Source organism: Bubalus kerabau, chromosome 17 (genome assembly GCF_029407905.1).
Source record: "Bubalus kerabau isolate K-KA32 ecotype Philippines breed swamp buffalo chromosome 17, PCC_UOA_SB_1v2, whole genome shotgun sequence".
Lineage (NCBI taxonomy): Eukaryota > Metazoa > Chordata > Mammalia > Artiodactyla > Bovidae > Bubalus > Bubalus kerabau.
The window spans coordinates 58,893,458-58,913,037 of NC_073640.1; the positions used below are offsets into that span (position 1 = coordinate 58,893,458).

Sequence of the window (19,580 nt, forward strand, 5' to 3'; positions counted from 1 at the left end):
TGACCTTTGGCCTCTGCTGCAGCCAGGCAACCCTGCTCCAGGGGTTCTAAATTGGAAGAACGTGCAAGTGTTCCTTAAAGGGACCTTCGAGGGGCCTCGTCGCAAGCTCTTTTCTCTCTTACATAAGAAAGTTATAATGTGACCGGTGCCAACTACTATCGATCTGTAATTTACAGCCACGTCCAGGCGAGAAAATAAATGAGAAAACTACAACTCCCATGAGCCAAAGAGGCCAAGATGCCCGCGGAAGTAGACTTATTTTGCCCCGGTCGAGAGGGAGTTGTAGTTCTCTTTGAAAGTCTCCGTTCTTTCTCCTAAAAAGCAGGATATGTGGCGTCAAAAGGTAGGGCTTCCAAGAAAGGAGGATAGGCTTTCGAGAAAAGGCCAGCGACTTCGACAAGGGGCGGAGCCGCTAGGCAGGGTCCCGAGGAACCTGGAGCCAGCGTGGACCAATCAGACTGCTGAGATCTGGTCCTATGCGGGAAAGTGGGCGTGGCCTAGGGGGGAAAACACCAAGAAAGCTCCGGAGGTCCTATGCCAGGAAGACGCCCTCTGCGGTGAAGGAGAGGTAAGGGGCTGGAGGGTCCTAGACTCTTCGGTCCTGGGAAGAAGGGAGGCGGGGGACCGGAGGGCTGGAAAACTGGATCTCGGGGGAGGACCCCGGTACCTCTAGGTCCTGGGAGAAGAGGAGGCTGGGGCCTCGACCTTTGGGTTTAGGCAAAGAGGGGGTCGAGATCCCGGATTCCTGAGTCTAAGCGAAGAGGATGCTGGAAGCCAGGACTCCTGGGTCTGAGGAAGGAAAGGCTGGAGGCTCAGACTCCTAGGTCCGGATAACTAAACGCTTGGAATCTTGATTCTTGGAAGGGGGCGGGGAGCGGCGCTGGAAGTCCAGACTCCTGGGTCCAGGGGGAGGAGGAGTCTTGGGACAGACATATTCCACCTCTCCGCCCCCCATAGACCACGCCGCCATGCCTCCCTCTGGGCCCCGTGCAGCCCTCTTCCTTCTGCCATCTCTACTGCTGCTGTGCGCTGTTCTGGCCGTGCCCCTGGAGCGGGGGGCGCCCAAGGAGGAGAATCCCGCGACCGAGAGCCCTGTGAGTGGCCCTGCCCTGCTTGCCAGCCATGTGTTTAAGTGGTACTACAGTTCCCGTTCCCCCGTGGCCCCTGGGTGGCTACGGATGTGGCTTGGAGTTTGCCTGCCATTCTTTGCAGTCCCAGGGCTTTGACGTGGTGAAAAACTTGAGGGCGTGCGTGTGTGTGTGTGTGTGTGTGTCTGTCTGTCTGTCAGATTTTAAGTCTCTCTATGACTATGAGGTATGGGGAATCAGGTCAGATTTTAGATAGAAAATCTGCATCCCGCCCCCGGGCCCCTGCCCCCCACCCCACACACACCTAAATCTCTCTGCTCCTTTAAGACGCCCTCCCCTCAAGAAGGAAGCTGGGGAAAAAAAAAAAAAAAAGATTTCCCAGTAGCACCAGCTGAGCTGGTGATGTTAGCTAACTGGGGTGTTCTCACTTCAGGGAGCTCATGGGAGTTGTAGTTTAAAGTATGATGGGCATGGGGCATGGAAAATGCTCATTTATTCCAGTGCATGTCTGTCAAACACTATGAAACCTATGGTCTTAGGGAATTTGGAACTTTAAAAGATCCTCAAGGCCAGTGCTCTGATTCGTGGCCCGAATCCTACAGCTTCCACTAGGAATGGACACGTTGCTGTCTCTGGAACAGATCCTTCAGAGTTCCTGTGTGTGGTGTGGCAGGTCCCCACCCAGCAGCTGAGACCTTTGCCTCATGAATTCTCTGCAGATACAGAAGTGCAGCTTGAGTTCCCTTTCCCTTAGTTCATTTAGAGCAAGCCCCCTGTCCTCGCAGACCAGCCTAGCTCACTGGAAAGGCTGGGGCTGCTAAGAATAGACCACCAGCGGTGATGGTCAGGGAGGAAGGAGGGATCATTTGAACTGAGATCTGGAGTGCCGGGAAGAATATTTCAGGCAGAAGGAACAGCCTGGGCAACGGCTGTATGGTGGAGGAGAGCAGAGTGAGTAGAAGGACGCAGAGGAGGCCAGTGTGGCTTGAGACAGAGTGAGAGAAGGGAAGACGAGGTCAGAGACGGGCTGGGGCAAATCACACGGGGCTTTGTGGATCATGGTGGAGACTTTATTCTGAGGCGAATAGAAGGTTATAAATGGCAATGACAGCAGTCATAATAACACTGACAGCTCCTACTAAGTGCTGAAGGCAAAAAGAGAAGAGGGCAGCAGAGGATGAGATGATTAGATAGTATCACCGACTTAATGAACATGAGTTTGAGCAAACTCCAGGAGATAGTGAAGGACAGAGAAGCCTGGCATGCTGCAGTCCATGGGGTCACAAAGAGTCAGACAGGACTGAGCAACTGATCAACAACTAAGCTCTGAGTTAAATATTTAGCCATATTAACTCCTCTAATCCTCATAACAGCCCCTATGAGGTAGGTATTCCTTAACCTTACTTTACAAGTGAGGAAACAGAGGCACAGAGTTAAGTATCTTGACCAAGGACTAAGGTTGCAACACTTGGCAAAAAAAGGATTTGCTCTGTTAAAATTGAGTTTCACATACACAATGAATAATTATTAATATAAATGCCCTCCATGCAGTATCCATATTCTGAAAGTTATTTGTTTTAGCTGAAATTGAAATGTAAGAAGGCATCCTAGCAGTTCCACTAGTCATTACATAGCTAGTCATTGGCAGATTTGGGATTTAGCCTACTCTGTTTGGTTGAATGATGGCCCCCAAAGATGTCCATGCCCAGAATCTGTGAATATATGGCAAAAGAGTGTTTGCAGGTGTGATTGAGTTAGGTGGAGAAGTAATCCTGTATTGTTTGTTTTGTTTACAGAGTATGACTTTACTTTTATGAAACAAACAAAAAAAAACCCTTGTATCTGAATACATATGTCTAGTTGCTGGCATACACAGGGGTGTATCTATGTGCAGAAAGAGTTGCAAAAACATTGCATGCTGCAAACTTTGTTTTTCTCCTCAACACTTTTCACTTTCTTTTTCACAGTTCTGTATACTGTAATATTTTGTTGTTGAGTTGCTAAGTCCTGTCCGACTCCTTGTGACCCCACAGACTGGAGCCTGCCAGGCTCTTCTGTCTGTGGGATTTCCCAGGCAAGGATACTGGAGTGGGTTGGCTATTTCCTTCTCTATGTCCTGTACTGTTCAGATGGGCCCAGGGTAACCACAATGGTCCCCTAGAAGAGTGAGGCAAGAAGGTCAGTGTCAGAGGCGATGTGATGATGTAAGCAGAGGTCAGAGTGAGGCAAGGCCATAAGCCAAGGAATGCAGGCAGCCTCTGCTGCTGCTAAGTCGCTTCAGTCGTGTCCAACTCTGTGCGACCCCATAGACGGCAGCCCACCAGGCCCTGCCGTCCCTGGGATTCTCCAGGCAAGAACACTGGAGTGGGTTGCCATTTCCTCCTCCAATGCATGAAAGTGAAAAGTGAAAGTGAAGTCACTCAGTCGTGTCCAACTCTGTGCGACCCCATAGACGGCAGCCCACCAGGCCCTGCCGTCCCTGGGATTCTCCAGGCAAGAACACTGGAGTGGGTTGCCATTTCCTCCTCCAATGCATGAAAGTGAAAAGTGAAAGTGAAGTCACTCAGTCGTGTCCAACTCTGTGCGACCCTACAGACGGCAGCCCACCAGGCTCCCCCGTCCCTGGGATTCTCCAGGCAAGAACACTGGAGTGGGTTGCCATTTCCTCCTCCAATGCATGAAAGTGAAAAGTGAAAGTGAAGTCACTCAGTCGTGTCCAACTCTGTGCGACCCCATAGACAGCAGCCCACCAGGCTCCCCCGTCCCTGGGATTCTCCAGGCAAGAACACTGGAGTGGGTTGCCGTTTCCTTCTCCAAAGCATGAAAGTGAAAAGTGAAAGTGAAGTCGCTCAGTTGTGTCTGACTCTTCGAGACCCCATGGACTGCAGCCTACCAGGCTCCTCCATCCATGGGATTTCCCAGGCAAGAGTGCTGGAATGCGGTGCCATTGCCTTCTCCAGCAGGCAGCCTCTAGATGCTGGAAAAAGCAAGGAAGCAGATTGTTCCCTCAAGTCTGCAGAATAAGCCCAGTCCTGCTGAACCAGTTTGGACTTGTGACTTCCAGAACTCTGTAAAAGAATAAATTTTTACGGCTCTAAGTCGCTCAGTTCGTGATATTTGTTAGAGCAGCAATAGGAAGCTGTTATACCCATAGCTGGGCAATCTCTTCCCATTTATTTTCCTCAACACGTGTAATGATTGCTACGGTAGACTGAGTTTCTTCTAAAGCCTTACTATGTGTCAGGCTTTTTATTTCATCACTTTTCACCACAGTTCTGAGAAGTAGGGAATTTTATTGTCTGTGGAAGAGTGAGACCCTGGAAAAGAAAAGTGGCTGGCCTAGGACTAGGAACCTGGGGATTTTTGTCAGTCTTTTTTTTTTGGCCTTGCCATGAGGCATGTGGGATCTTAGTTCCCCGACCAAGGATTGAACCTGCGCCCCCTGCATTGGAAGTGCAAAGTCTTAACCACTGGACCATGAGGGAAGTTCTGATTTTTGTCTGTCTTGTTCACTGGCTGTGTTCTCTTGAACAGTGCCTGGGAAATGGTAGGGGCTGAGTGAATGCTTATTGAATGAATGACCGTTTCACTGCTTGCCAATAAATTGCAGTATGTCTACTCTGGGGGCAGTATTGGGCTTGGTGTTTACCCATGTGATTTTAATTTCATCTCCAGCACAGACAGATCTAAGAGGAGGTGAGAGCTGAGGCCTATAGGGTCGGGTAATTTGTCTGGGATTACAGAGCAACCGAGGTCACTGGCTCCAGAGCCTGTGTCCCATGGAGCAGATCTCCTGCTCAGGGCTGTGGGGTGGTCTCTGGGTCCTATCTGCAGGGCAGAACCAGACAGAGGCCCAGGGCTGGCACTGCTACGTTCATCTTTGTTGCCCCAGGACACAGGCCTGTACTATCACCGGTACCTCCAGGAAGTCATCAATGTGCTGGAGACTGATGGGCACTTCCGGGAAAAGCTGCAGGCCGCCAACGCCGAGGACATCAAGGTGCACTGTGGCTGGTTGCGAGGGCGCTGGGCGGGGATGAGGGGATGCGTGCTCAGAGGGCAGAGTCTGAGCCTGCAGAAGAAGTCGCTTCTCCAGGTCGCACAGCTGAGAAAGGATCTGGGCGGGGAAGACAGAATGTGTGGTTAAGTGTGGGTATGGGTGGCCCATGGCTTCCAGTATCAGCTCTACCAGCTGTGTGGTCTCCCTGCGCTGTGCCTCAGCTTTCCCATCTGTAAAGTGGGGCGATGACAGGACTATCCGATGTGTAAAAGACGTGGACCTGCACAGTGGCTGTCCTCAGTCTGTACCCTGCAAGGGCTGGTTCTGTGAGTTCTCAGCAAAGTGCTGTCCACACAGGAAGAATTCAAAACACGGGAGATGCTGCCATCACACAAATCTCCTCTAACTCTCACCTTAAGCCTCCAGAGGAGCTGGGATTCTCCCCATTTTACAGAGGCGGACCCTGAGGTCCTGGTAGCAGTGTTTGTCTTTCCAGGAGGCCTGGGTCTCAGTCCCTGGACTGACTGAGCCCGGAGCCCATATCCTGCCCCATCCCCTAACCCCTAAGCAGAGTCTCTTGAAAAGAATGCACGCACGCACGCGCGCGCACACACACACACACACACACACACACACACACACACACGACTGCCTGCCTCGTTCCTCTACCCTACCCCAAACTCCTTGACTGAGGACTGATGAGGAGGGCAGCTCTGCTCCCCGCAAACCTCCCAGCTTTCCTGGGATTCTCATCTGTCCCCACTCACCTGGACCCCCCCGACAATGGATGGGTGGAACCAGAGATCAATGAGCCCAGCCCGTCCCGCTGCCTAGCCAGAGAAACAGCAGTTCTGGAGCCTACCTAGTTTGTTCAAGGTCATACAAGTGGGAAATAACGTCAGAAACGCTGCCACGTAGGCAGGCGGGTTTGGGAGTGGTATGGTGCTGGGTTCCAATCCCAGCCCCTCCCCTCACGCTCTTCTGAGCAAGTGGACGCACCCCTCTGTGCCTTTCCCCCCACCCCCAGAAAAAGACAGGCTCACGCAGCACTTTCTCTGTTTCAGGGGTGGGAGTGGGGGGTGTCATGTGAATCAGCCCTCGCTAAATGTCGATCCTGTTTTGGGGGCTCTGGGGCACCCCAGGAAGGCATCAGAAAGCTTGCAGAAGGCTCCAGAGAAGGCGGCTTGACCAGTGTCCCCTCTCTCCTGGGCAGAGTGGGAAGCTGAGCCGGGAGCTGGACTTCGTCAGCCACCACGTCCGTACCAAGCTGGACGAGCTCAAGCGGCAGGAGGTGTCTAGGCTGAGGATGCTGCTCAAGGCCAAGATGGACGCCCAGCAGGAGCCCAGTGAGCGCGGCGCGGTGGGCGGGGCCGGCGGCGCGGTGGGCGGGGCCGGCGGCGCGGTGGGCGGGGCCGGCGGCGCGGTGGGCGGGGCCGGCGGCCTACCTCCCCTAAGTCTAGGTGATTTGGCCGGGGGGCGCCTCCGGGGCCTCCTTCTCACGGCCTTTGTAAAATCTGTGTAGAAGATTGATCAAATTTTCTTCCTACCACAATGTACTTAAAAAAAATTTTTTTTAAATTTATTTATTTGGCTGTGCTGGGTCTTCCTTGCTGGGCAGACCACCAGTGAAAGAGCAAGGGCTACTCTCTAGTTGCCGTGCAGGGGCTTCTCTTGTGATGGAGCACGGGCTCCACGCGCAGTGGGCTTCCGTAGTTGTGGCTCCCCGGCTCTAGAGCACAGGCTAGATAGTTGCAGCGATCAGGCTCAGTTGCTCCAAGGCATGTGAGATCTTCCCAGACTAGGGATTGAACCTATGTCTCCGGCATTAGCAGGCAGATTCTTCACCACTGAACCACCAGGGAGGCCCCCAGATTTTCCATTTTTATAAGGACTCCTGTCATATGGGATTAGGGCTCACCCTCATGATCTCATTTTAAGTTGATCACCTCTGTAAAACCCTATCTCCAAATAAGTTCTGCGATACTGGGGGTCAGGACTTCAACCCCTGTGTGAATGTGGGGGCAAGGCAGTTCAACCCATAAGGAGGTTGAGTATCATGTGCTCTGAAGCCCAACTAATCTTCATTCTGCCTCTTCTTAGATGGTGACCTAGATGTCCCTTCCCCTCTCTGAGCCTGTTTCCACAACCATAAAGTGAGATAATGGCAGAATCTATGTGAGACTTTTGTGAAAAGTAAATGCATTAATATATTTAATGTGTTTAGGGAGCAGGGCCTGGCATATAATATGTATTTGACACATGTTGGTTATTATCATTTTCAGCATCAGACTCAGTTGTGTTCATTGCCTCCTCCAGGAAGCCTTCCCTGATTGCTCCAGGCCCATTCATGCTGTCCTCTGTGACATCCTTCCATGCCCTCTGTGACCTCCTTTAGAGCACATCCAGCCCATCCAGTCCAGGATAGGGATTTTGGAAGAAGGAACATTCCATGAATTCATGCTTTCCCCCCACATCTTCCCTCTCATCCAGACATACAGTTGGATCACCTGAACCTCCTGAAGCAGTTTGAACACCTGGACCCTCAGAATCAGCACACATTCGAGGCCCGGGACTTAGAGCTGTTGATCCAGACGGTACTTGCAGGGGACCTGAAGGCAGAGGACTGCCCTCAGGGGAAGAAGGGGACGGAGCCCAGGACTGAGCCTGCTCACCCCTGCCTGGTGTTCTCACAGGCCAGCAGTCTGCAGAGGGCTGGTTGTGCCTAAACGCCTTCCGCAGATTCTCTACAGGAAAGCAGAGTTGGGGGGTGGGGGAATTGGCTTCACTCACACCTGGATTCAGATCTCTCCCCTATGACTGGGGGGCAGGGATCTCCTCTGTGTCCTTGTTGTAGGCAAAATAACGGCCCCTTGAAAGACGTTACCTGTTCACTATATGACCTGATGCGGCAGAAGGGCCTGTGCATATGTGATTAAGCCGAGAATCTTGAGATGGGGGATGAGCCTGAGTTATCCTGGTGGGCCCTTAGTGTCATCAAAAGGGTCCTTATAGGGTTCTCTGGCATCCTAGTTTAGGATTCCAGGCTTTCACTGTAAGGGCACAGGTTTCATCCCTGGTCAGGGAACTGAGATCCTGCCAAGTGTGTTGTGTGGCAAAGAAAAAAAGAAATTGAGTTTACTTCTGGATGTTCCCTGGGGGTCCAGTGGTAGGATTCTGAGCTTTAACTGCTGAGGGTGCAGGTTCATTTCCTTGATCAGGGCAGCCAAGAAAAAAAAGGTCTTTGTAAAAGCTGGAAAAGGCAAAGAGGATTCTCTCCTAGAATCTCCGGAGGGAGCACGGCTTTGCCAGCACTGTAATTGCAGACCACTGAAGCTAATTTCAGACTCCAGCCTCCATACTGTAAGATGATAAGTGTGTGTTTTTTAAGCCACAAAATTGACGGTAATTTGTTAGACTAGACCAGCAACTAAATAGTCCTCATGTGAGAAGTGGGATCCACAACCGTGCCTCGTGTGCAAAGCCAAGTGTGGGGCTGGGGAGTGGCCAGGGATACTCAGGCCTGCCCCCGCCTCTGCCTCTCCCTGGCTCACAGCCCTGCTGTAGCTGCCCAGCACCCCCTGGACAGAACCCACTCCCTTCCTCCTAGCCTGAACCTGAGCCTGCTTTCCTGGCTGATTGGAGCGCCATCTAGTGGCCATAAAGCTAATAGCAGTCATTTGATTGGGTCCATGCCTGACCTCTGTGCCTGAGGGATGTTTATGCAGCTTCTTTCCAAAACATTCTGGAAACTCTCTGCTTTCCTCCAGCCCCATTGTCATTCTCCTGGTCTCAACCCCTATCATATCGAGAAATGGGCTTCTTGCTTCTGCCTTTCACGCATGCCAGCAGGGTTTCTCGGCACTTTTGGCATTTGGGGCTGAATAATTTGTTGTGGGGCTGTTTGTGCATTGTGTGGTGTTGAGCAGCACCCCTGGCCTCTACCCACTAGATGCCAATAGACCTCCCCCAGCTGTGACCAACAATATCTGCAGACATTGACAGCTGTCCCCTGGGGACCGCAGTCAGCCCAGGTTGAGAACCTCTGTTCCCCACACGACAGCTGTATAGGCTTTCTGTTGCTGCCATATTACAAATTACTACAGACTCATGCCTTAAAACAACACAAAGGTTTCTCTCACAGTTCTGGAGGACGGAAGTCCAAAATCAGTATCACTGGGCCAAAACCAAAGTTTCTTTAGAGGCATCTGCTCCTTTCTACTTCTAGCCGCTGGGGGTTGCCAGCATTCCTTGGCTTGTAGACACCTCACTCCAGTCTCTGCTTCTACCATCACATGGCATTCTCTCTGTCTCTCTCTGTGTCCTCTCTGTAGACACTAGTCCTTAGAATTAGGGTCCACCCTCATCCAGCAGGACCTCATTTTACCTAATTAGATCTTCAAAGATCCTATTTCAAAGCAAAGTCACATTCTGCAGTTCTGTTCACATGAATTCTGAGGTGGGGGAGGGGGGACCCTGGACCACCCACTATGTATTGTTATCTCCAATTTCCGGAGGCAGAAACAGAGGCACAGAGAGAATGAGTGACTTGCCCGAGGTCATGCAGCGACTGGGACTTGCTCACATAACAGAGCCTAGATTTGAACCCTGGACAGAATAATTAGAGCCCTCAAGTTCTTTACCCTCTTAACTGTACTGCTTTCCATTGTAAGCCACCTCCTGAGCTATTCCTTATTATTTATTCCTCCAAGATCTTGAGATTGTGGAGGACTTGAAACAGGTAAGTTAATGTTGCTATTGTGTAACCATCCTCATCTTTTTTTGAGCAAAGAAGGGAGGCTCTGTGTTATGGGGCGAGAAGTGACATTGGGACCTAAGACCCAGCACAGGTGGAAGAGGGGGGGTCCAGATTCAGAGCCAAAGGCCTGGCTATTCAGAGGTTGGAATTAGGAACTGGGTATAGAGGTGAGGTAGGAATGACCAGCTGCCTTTCCCCAGGCCACTCGGGACCTGGCCCAGTACGATGCAGCCCATCATGAAGAGTTCAAACGCTACGAAATGCTCAAGGAACATGAGAGACGCCGTTATCTGGAGTCCCTGGGGGAAGAGCAGCGGAAGGAGGCGGAGAGGAAGCTGGAAGAGCAACAGCGCCGGCACCGAGAACACCCCAAAGTTAATGTACCTGTAAGAACCCCCATTCATACCCAGCCCCCACCACGTCCAACTTTCTGAGCTCCACAAGAAAGCAGCTGAAAAACTATAACTTCCAGCAGACCTTAAGGCAGAGCTCCCTTTTAATGTGCCTAGCTACCTCCAGGGGCTGCTGGGAGTTGTAGTTTTTTTGTTTGAGGGGTAAGATATTCGAGGGATGGGGGTAAAGGGTTGTCTCTAGCTTCATCCTGTGGGACCCAGCCTTCTTGCTCATGAGCCCCTGGCTCTCCCTTCCACAGGGTAGCCAAGCCCAGCTGAAGGAGGTATGGGAGGAACTGGATGGATTGGACCCCAACAGGTTTAACCCCAAGACCTTCTTCATACTGCATGGTAAGGTGGGGAGGGAGTCCAGGACCCAGGCTAACACTGAGGTCTGACCTGTCTGGAGCCTGAATGCTGGAAAGGGGTCTCCCTTATGTCATGGGGCTTAAGAATGCTGAGCCCCTCTCCCATGGTGGTCAGAAAGACCCTGTCACTCCCTGTTGTTGGGGCCAAGATCCTGCATACAAGAGCTGGTCCTTTCTTCTGGGGTATACCAGACTTCTGGGTTGTAAGGACTGATCAGTATCCCTAACAGAGCAAACCAGGCTTGGCTAGGTATGGACCACCCCCCGCCCCCGCCCTACTTCATGGCAGTACAGAAGCCCTGGTCCCCCCTGGGGGTCCTATTGCTAAGGCGGGGTGTCGGGGGCCGGGGGTGCTGAGCTCTAGTTACCGGGCCTCCAGGGAGCCAGGAAGCCCCTTCTGCATGCTAATTCAGGGGCATATTCCCCTTCATCCTCCTCCTGCCTGGAAACATCACCTCTGTGTCCAGCCTCAAATTCCAAAACCTCCAAATGCCAGGCGTTTGACTCTGAATCTGGCCCATGCTGGGTCTTATATCCTGACGTCACTTTTTTTTTTTTTTAACTGTGCCCTGAGGCTTGCAGGATCTTAGTTCCCTGACCAGGGATTGAACCAGGGGCCCTTGGCAGTGAAAGCGCAGAGTCCTAACCACAGGATGACCAGGGAGTCCCCCTGATGTCACTTCTTGCCAGGCCCCCTCAGGTGTGCCCAGGATCCCCACGCAAAAGCTATAGCCTGTCACCAGAGCTTAGCAGGGTCTGATTCATTTATTCAACAAAGGTTTGCTAAGTGACCTCTTAAGGACTGAGTTTCATGGAGACCCTGTGGGTACAGATGTGAACAAAAGAAAGCCTCCCTGCCATCACAGAGCCTGTGACCAGGCAAATACTCTATTTCAGTGAATCAAAGTGACCTTGGAGTATAAGACACACTTGAATTTTATACAAACTGCCCTTTAAACTGACACACCCTCAATGATAAGATACCTCCCAATTTCATGCATGATAAAATATGGGGAGCAAAAAAAGTACATTTTTAGAGTTGGTGAAGTTGGTTCTATTGTAGATGATCAGAGAGTCACATGTACCATGGAAACAAGGACATCGGAATTTAGGGTCTACAGTGATGATTTTTAGATAACTTGGTCTGGAAAGGTGTTTGCTAGATCAGCATTGTCCAGCAGAGCTTTCTGTGCTGATGGAAATGTTCCACACCTGTGTTGTCCAAGACAGCAGCCACCAGCCCAATTGCTTTTTTTTTTTTCCATACACACAGAGTACGGGATCTTAGTTCCCCAACCAGGGATTGAACCTGTGCCTCCTGCAGTAGAAGCATAGAGTCTTAACCACTGGATCACCAGCGAAGTCTTTTTTGAAATGAATGAGGAAGTTTATTAACCCAGCATCCTTTGTTCTTTTTTTTTTAAATTAATTTTTATTGGCGCATAGTTGATTTACAGTGTTGTGCTAATTTCTGCTATAGAGCAAAGTGACTCAGTTTTTGGTTTTTTTTTTTTTAGCTTATTTTTTTAAGCTACTTTTCCCATGTAGATCATTAGAGAGTATTGAGTAGAGTTCCCTGTGCCATACAATAGGTTCTTATTAGTTCCCATGTGTTCCATTAGTTCCCATGGCTATTAATTAAGGACTTGAAATGTGGGTTTTACAACTAAGAAACAGTATAGTGGTGGGGGTGTGCAGTTAAATTTTTAAAATTTTGTAATTGTAGTAAAATACACTTGACATAAAATCTACGATCTTAGTTAGCCATTTTTAAACGTACATTTCAATAGGGTTAAGTACACTCACATTGTTATGCAAGTGCTTTCATCCTGGCAAAAACTGAAGCTCTATGTTAATCATCAGTTCCGCATGACCTTTCTCCCCAGCCCATAGTTACTTCTGTTTTCTTTTCTCTATGATTTTTGACTCATAACTACTTCATAGAAGTGGAATTGTACAGCATTTGTCTTCTTTGTGACTGGCTTATTTCCCTTAGCATAATGTCAAGGAAATGAATTTTTCATTGTATGTGATTGTTGCTCATTGACATTTCATTTGCCCCGTGTAGCTAGCAGCCACTGGATGGCACTGCACAGCGCAACAGAGATGACATTTGAACCAAGACCTCAGTGAAGTGAGGGGTTGAGTCTCACAGATACGTGTCTAAATTGGGGACACAGCAAACACAGGCAGAGGAGAATGAACTTGGTGGGTTTCCCAAGGTCACTGGAACAGAATGCTGGAAGAGAAGAATGATGAGAAATGGAATTCCCTGGCAATCCAGGGGTTAGGACTCCGAGCTTTTACTGATGAGGGCATGGGTTCAATCCCTAGTCAGGAAACTAAGATCCCACCTGCTGAGTGGCTCAACCAAAAGAAAAGAATGATAGGAAAGACTGTTGGGGAGATAAGAGCACTTCTACAGTCAGAGTGAGAAAGCTGGATTTTATTCTGTCTTGAGTGAGACACTGAAAAAGGATTTTGAGCAGAGGAACTGACCCCACCTGTCAAGTGTTAACAGGATTCATCTGAGTGCTGGGTGCTGTGTCAAGGACAGGCTGTAGGGGTCGAGAGTCAAAACCAGGATCCAAGTCAGAAGTCATGAGATGCTGATGGCTGGACCATGGAAGTAGGAAAGAGTGATAGGATTCTGGATTCATCTTGAAGGTCAAGCTGGTAGGACTCAGAGATGGACTGGATGAGGACTGTAATGGAACAAAAGAGTCAAGGGTGACTCTGAGGTTTTTGGCCTGAGCAACTGGAAGGAATGGGAGAGAAAAGCAAACAAGATTGGGAGCTGGGTCTGTTCACATCAAGTTAAGAAATGTCTGTTAGACATTTAGGTGGCGATGGAGAGTAGGCAGTGGGGTATTCAAGTGTGGAGGCAGCTCATGGATGGCATTAAAGTGAGGGAAACCCATCTAAGGAAGTCTGGGCCAATTGAACTCTCCTTATGATGGCTAATGTTCTGTGTGCTGCCCAATATGGCGGCCACTGGCCATTTATGGGTATTGAATGCTTGCCATGTAGCAAGTGGGACTGATAAATTGAAACTTTAACCTTATTTGATACTGATTTAAATTTAAACAGCCCATCTGACTAGTGGCAACCGTAATGGACAAATCTGAATACTTGATAGGAAAGACGACTCTGACCCCTGGGGTACACCAAAGTGTAGAGGTCAGGGAGAGGGCAGGGCCGGCTAAGGAAAATAAGGACAGCTGGAGAGGAGAGAATGATGTTCTGGGAGCCAAAGGCAGAAAGTCAAGTTAAAGTGCAGGCTAAAGACTAACCATTGGATTTGCAAGATCGGGGTTCCTGGCCACCTCTGTTGGGGCAGTGAGCAAGGCACATACGGCACATTGGCAGGGAGAAGCTTCTCTGGCGATGGGAGTCAGCCCAAGGGTGGTTCTCGGGAAGGTGCCGCTGACACCCCTGGATCCTGGGCAAAGGGGCTGATCCTGTGGCCAGATCACTGGTAGCTAGAGATCAAGTTATTCTGCAAGACAGTGGGCCCACGAATAGTCCCATTGGAGCCTGACCTTCATCTATTCCATTCTTGAGATCCTGGTTGGGAAAGGGGTGTCCTAACATCAGGTCTATGGGGCACTGAAGCCTGAAGGCCACCATCCTAACAACCACCCTGCTGTTGCCCGTCCTCTGAGAATAGACCTCGCATCAGCCAGATCTCTAGCAGATCACTTAGGGACTTGACCCACTCTGTGCTTAGTCCCCGAAGAAACCTTGTTGTCTCTTCTTCAGATATCAACAGCGATGGTGTCCTGGATGAGCAGGAGCTCGAGGCCCTCTTCACCAAGGAGGTGTGTCTTGGAGGCCGTGGGTGAAAAGGATGCCCATATCAACCACATGTCCCCTTAGGATCCTCAGGATCCCCTCAGGTGCCCCGGGATGTGGGTTCAGGGTGAAAACTACAACTCCCAGCAGTCCCTGGGGCAAAAAGAGGCTGCCAGGAGTGGCAGGGTACCCCAAAGACTGATGGGAGTTGAAGTTTGCTGTGTCTGTGTGTGGGTGGAGGGGGCGGGGGGCGTTAGGTTAGCCTGGGAAGGAGCATACCCTGGACCTCTCAGTACATCCTGCCTTTCACTTGACCCTTGCAGCTGGAGAAGGTGTACGACCCAAAGAATGAGGACGATGACATGCGGGAGATGGAGGAGGAGCGGCTGCGCATGCGCGAGCACGTGATGAAGAATGTGAGTGGAGGGACCTGGGTCGTGGGCGGGGGTGAGATAGGTAGGTGGAGGAGGTCCTGCTCCGTTGCTTACCCTTACCTGGCTCCCCAGGTGGACACCAACCAGGACCGCCTCGTGACCCTGGAGGAGTTCCTCGCATCCACGCAGAGGAAGGAGTTCGGGGACACTGGGGAGGGCTGGGAGGTGAGGACACGGGCGATACTCTGGGTCCTGACTATCCCTCTCTCACAGACCTAACCCTTCAGGGTCTCTGGCCACTTTTCTTTCTCTCTGGGCCTCCCACCCTCAGCTCTCTGTTCCCCCAACCCCCTGGGATTTCTCTCCCCCCAACTCTGGCCTTTATCCCCTTTCCCTAGTTCCGGCTTAGGTCTCTCCATCCACACGCCTGGCCCAGGCCTCCCCACCTTCCCTGAACCTCCTCCATCAGCAGGGCCAAGGCTGGAGTCGCCCTGCCGATGGCCCCTGTTCTCACCCTGCAGACGGTAGAGATGCACCCTGCTTACACGGAGGAGGAGCTGAGGCGTTTTGAGGAGGAGCTGGCTGCCCGGGAGGCAGAGCTCAATGCCAAGGCCCAGCGCCTCAGCCAGGAAACCGAGGCTCTGGGGCGCTCCCAGGGCCGCCTGGAGGCCCAGAAGAGAGAGCTGCAGCAGGTGACTGGCCAGGGAAATGGATCCATCCTCTGATTCCCTGGTGGCCTTTGTCCTGGTGTGTCCACAAGTGGGGAAGGCCTGGGGCCACTATGTTAATCACTGGTAGATCCATGGGTGGCAGCCGCCGCCATCTTGAGTAAGGGCAGACGTTCTCATCCCTGGCTGCTGCGCAGCTGCCATGTTGGATAAGGGCAGTGAGGTTGTAAGCAGGAAAGGAGGGGAAGGCCAAAGAGGGAGGCGGCGGCTTCCCTGTCCAAAGGTGTGACCCAAGCCATGACAGATAAGGGAGAACTGGATCTTTAACTAGTATTAAGCCCAACTCACAGTGAGAGAGAAAAACTGAAGGCCCTCGAGAAAGGACTGGTCCATGACCACACAGCAGGTTGCCATGGAGACTCAGCATCCTACCGTCTTGCCTCTGTGATCTCTCCCACCCGCTGCAGGCCGTTCTGCAAATGGAACAGAGGAAACAGCAGCAGCAAAGCCACAACAATCCAGCCCCCGGCCCCGAGGGACAGCTCAAGTTCCACCCGGACACAGGTGCTGGCCCGTTGGGCCCGGGGGCCAGGGAGGGAGCTGGGGGCCCAGACTTCCGAGTCTAAGGGAAGAGGGGCTGCGATGTCTAGCCCTGCCATGTTCTCCCTCCGTTTTCAGATGATGCACCCGTCCCAGCTCCAGCCGGTGACCAGAAGGATGTGGATGCTTCAGAAAAGAAGGTCCCAGAACAGACTCCTGAGCCTCCCCAGCTGGATTCACAGCACCTGTGATCGTTCCAGGACCCCAACACTCAGGGTTCCTCCCAAGGCTGATGGGAGGGGGGTGGAGTGTCACAATCAACCTCCTCTGGGGACCCAGCCACACCTGTGGCCTCCTGGGGGAGGGGGAACAGGCTGGCTGTTTCCTTCTCATACTGCTGCCCGGGCCCCGTATCTGCCGCCTCAGCCTCCACAGCCTTCCAGTCTGTGGTCCCCTCTTTCTGTTCCCCTCCAAGGGACTTGCCTTCTCATATCCAGTTGAGTGCTCACTGGCCTCAGCTTCACTTAGGGAAGCCCCCTCCCTCCAGGGAGGGTCTGCTCACACCTGCCTTTCTAGTTGGTTTGACCTTGACGCCCAGGTTGTGGCCACTCCAGCATCCCGCATCCCCACAGCTGCTGGAATCCTGCCTGCTGCTCTGGGCCCAGCTTCCGCTGGTCTGTGGGGCTTCAGTGGCCCCTCAACACCTTTCTCTACCTTTTGTGGGACTGGCGATGCCTCAAAGACAGTGTCTCCCCCACAGCTGGGTGTGAGGGTCAGAAGAGTCCTCTGCATTGCTGATCAACTCTGATCCCAGGAGCCCTGACTCTCCTGACCCCTGGTTTCCAGCCATCTCAGCCCCCTCCCTGATGTCATGGCTCCTAGCCCCTTTCTTCCACATCCCCAGAAGGATCACAGAACTGACCCCACCCCAGGATTAGGTTCCAGCCCCTCAGCCTTTCTGGCTTTATCTCACTCGGCTCCCTGTCCTGCTGTATATGCTGGTTCCATCCAAATACACTTTCTGGAACAAATCCATGCCTCTGTTTCTTTGGAAACCCTGTTTCTTCTGAAACTCCACCTGTACTTCACCTGCCAAAGCCCTCTTCATTAAGAATCAATTCAAGCATCATTTCTGAGAGGCTCCATTGTGGCCTCTTTGTCCTGTCCTGATGGGTCTGCTGCCTACACACATATGCATACCTTCAGTAGAATCTCTTCAGCCACAAGGACAGAAAACCCAAACGGCTTACACAAGAAAGAAAAGTGTATTATCGCCCCAAACAAGAAGTCTCAAAGTAAAGTGACTCCAAAGCCTTCAGGGAACTAGGTTCTCCCATCTGCTAGCCCTGCTGCGGTAGGTGTGCGTGGAAGGTGGGGGGAACCTATACGCCTCTTGTCCCAAAGTGGCTGCAGCTGCTCTGGATGTCACACCTGTCTGCACTAACAACTGACAAAGGAAATTGGCAGAGGCTAAAAATCAGCCTCCTGAGCCCACCCAGAGCCTGTTTACCAGAATGTTACTGAGAATGAGACAGGTCTAGTTTAGCATCCACAAAAAGGAAGAAATGTAAAGGAGGCCCCAGTGATAAAAAATTATCTGTGAGGGTCATTAACAATACGTATTCTCAGGATTTCTCTGGTGGCCCAGTTGATAAGGATCTGCCTGCCAATGCAGGGGACTCGGGTTTGATCCCTGGTCTGGGAAGACTTCACATGCTGCAGATCAACTAAGCCTGAGTACCACAACTACTGAGCCTGTGCTCTAGGGCCTGTGTGCTGCAGCTACTGAAACCTGTGTGCTCTAGAGCCCATACTCCACAAGAAGAGAAGCCACAGCAATGATGAGGCCTTGCAGCACAACAAAGAGTAGCCCCCGATCACCGCTACTAAAGAAAAGCCCGCACAGCAATGAAGACCCAGTGCAAGCAAAATAATTTAAAAACAAAAAAGCAATACATATTCCCAGATCCTGGAATGTTGAAGGAAATTTACTGGGAAGATATATGTGCTGCACCCTTCCTTTAGGAACCTCAAAAATGACCTTCACAAACTTCAGCCACAGCCTCTCTGCTTCTCTTGGAAAACTGGAAGCTGGGCCTCAGTGACCCAATCTGGAAACTGGGCTTAAAATGGTAGCCACTTTCCAGCATTCTTTGAAGGATCTAATAAGCCTATACATGAGTGGCATCTCTTCTGGCCTGAAATATAAGGTTAGCAAGTAATAGCTGTTATTGGTATTAAGTGGACATGTTTAAGCAACTAGGGCTTCCCAGGTGGCACTAGTGGTAAATAATCCACCTGCCGATGCAGGAGAATCGAGTTCAATCCCTGGGTCAGAAAGATCCCCTGGAGGAGGAAATTCTGCCCACTCCTGTGTTCTTGCCTGGAGAATCCCATGGACAGAGAAGGCTGGCAGCCTACAGTCCATGGGGCTGCAGAGAGTTGAAAGTGAAAGAGGAGAGTGAAAAAGTTGGCTTAAAGCTCAACATTCAGAAAATTAAGATCATGGCAACAAGGACTTACTGTATAGCACAGGGAGCTATATTCAGTATCTCATGAAGTGAAGCCAAGTGAAAGTCTCTCAGTCGTGTCTGACGCTTTGCGACCCATGGACTACACAGTCCATGAAATTCTCTAGACCAGAATACTGGAGTGGGTAGCTGTTTCCTTTCCCAGGGGATCTTCCCAACCCAGGGATTGAACCCCGGTCGCCTGCATTGCAGGCGGATTCTTTACCAGCTGAGCCACAAGGGAACCCCAAAAATACTAGAGTGGGTGGCCTATACCTTCTCCAGTGGATCTTCCTGACCCAGGAATTGAACCTGGGTCTTCTGCATTGCAGGTGGGTTCTTTACCAACTGAGCTATCAGGGAAGCCCCTCATAATAACCTGTAATGGAAAAGAATATATATATATATATATATATATATATATATATATATATATATACACACACACACACACACACACACACACACACCCATACATATATATTCACATACACATATATATGTGAATCATTTTGTGGTACACTTGAAAATAACATTGTAAACCAACTACACTTCAAAAAAAAGCTGTTTTGAAAAAAACAAAACAAAACACACACTAAACTCTCCATCATGTACCTCCTCACCTTTTTCATGGGCTCTGAGCAGCCACCAGAACTCTCATAGTATAAACCCTAATATTACCACTGATGGTGAGTAATTAATTTCTTATAGCAACAGACGGAAATGAATACACAGTAGCTAACAGTCCCACAACACTTAGAATGTAGCAGGTGCTATCCCAAACACATTATATATTATAAATAAAATTCATTTCATCCTCACAAAAGCCCTGGGAGGTAACATTCATCACTCCCATTTTACAGATGAGGCTAATAAGAGAAGCCAAGACACTTGCCTGATGTCCCACAGCTAGTAAGTGGCAGAGTGGGGACTGGAGCCCCAGCAGGCTGGATCCAAAGTTCGCTTTCTGAAGAATGATGAGGGGTTGGTTTGGGCAGGGGGTTGGGGGGTTGGCACAGCATGTACACTCAAAAAAATTCCGATGAACAAAAGAGTTAATGTATAAATGCTATTGGTCTCTTCCTAGCA

General features: G+C 50.8%; 1 protein-coding gene and 1 long non-coding RNA gene across 2 annotated transcripts; one reads left to right on the top strand and one right to left on the bottom strand.

The window, feature by feature from the left end:
* Window positions 1-414: 414 nt before the first annotated feature.
* NUCB1 (nucleobindin 1) lies at window positions 415-17,012 on the top strand. Its single transcript, XM_055553614.1, has 13 exons — window positions 415-568; window positions 958-1,094; window positions 4,981-5,088; window positions 6,302-6,434; window positions 7,579-7,682; window positions 10,045-10,230; window positions 10,497-10,587; window positions 14,367-14,425; window positions 14,723-14,815; window positions 14,906-14,998; window positions 15,295-15,465; window positions 15,909-16,005; window positions 16,120-17,012. The coding sequence occupies exons 2-13, from the start codon at window positions 969-971 to the stop codon at window positions 16,230-16,232; spliced, it is 1,374 nt and encodes a 457-aa protein (XP_055409589.1). The 5' UTR covers window positions 415-568; window positions 958-968; the 3' UTR covers window positions 16,233-17,012.
* Window positions 13,177-17,854, bottom strand: LOC129632174 (uncharacterized). Its single transcript, XR_008704360.1, has 3 exons — window positions 17,182-17,854; window positions 13,898-14,103; window positions 13,177-13,309 (listed from the first exon to the last, which is right to left on the bottom strand). It is a non-coding gene; the product is annotated as an uncharacterized LOC129632174 (long non-coding RNA).
* Between the last annotated feature and the right edge of the window lie 1,726 nt (window positions 17,855-19,580).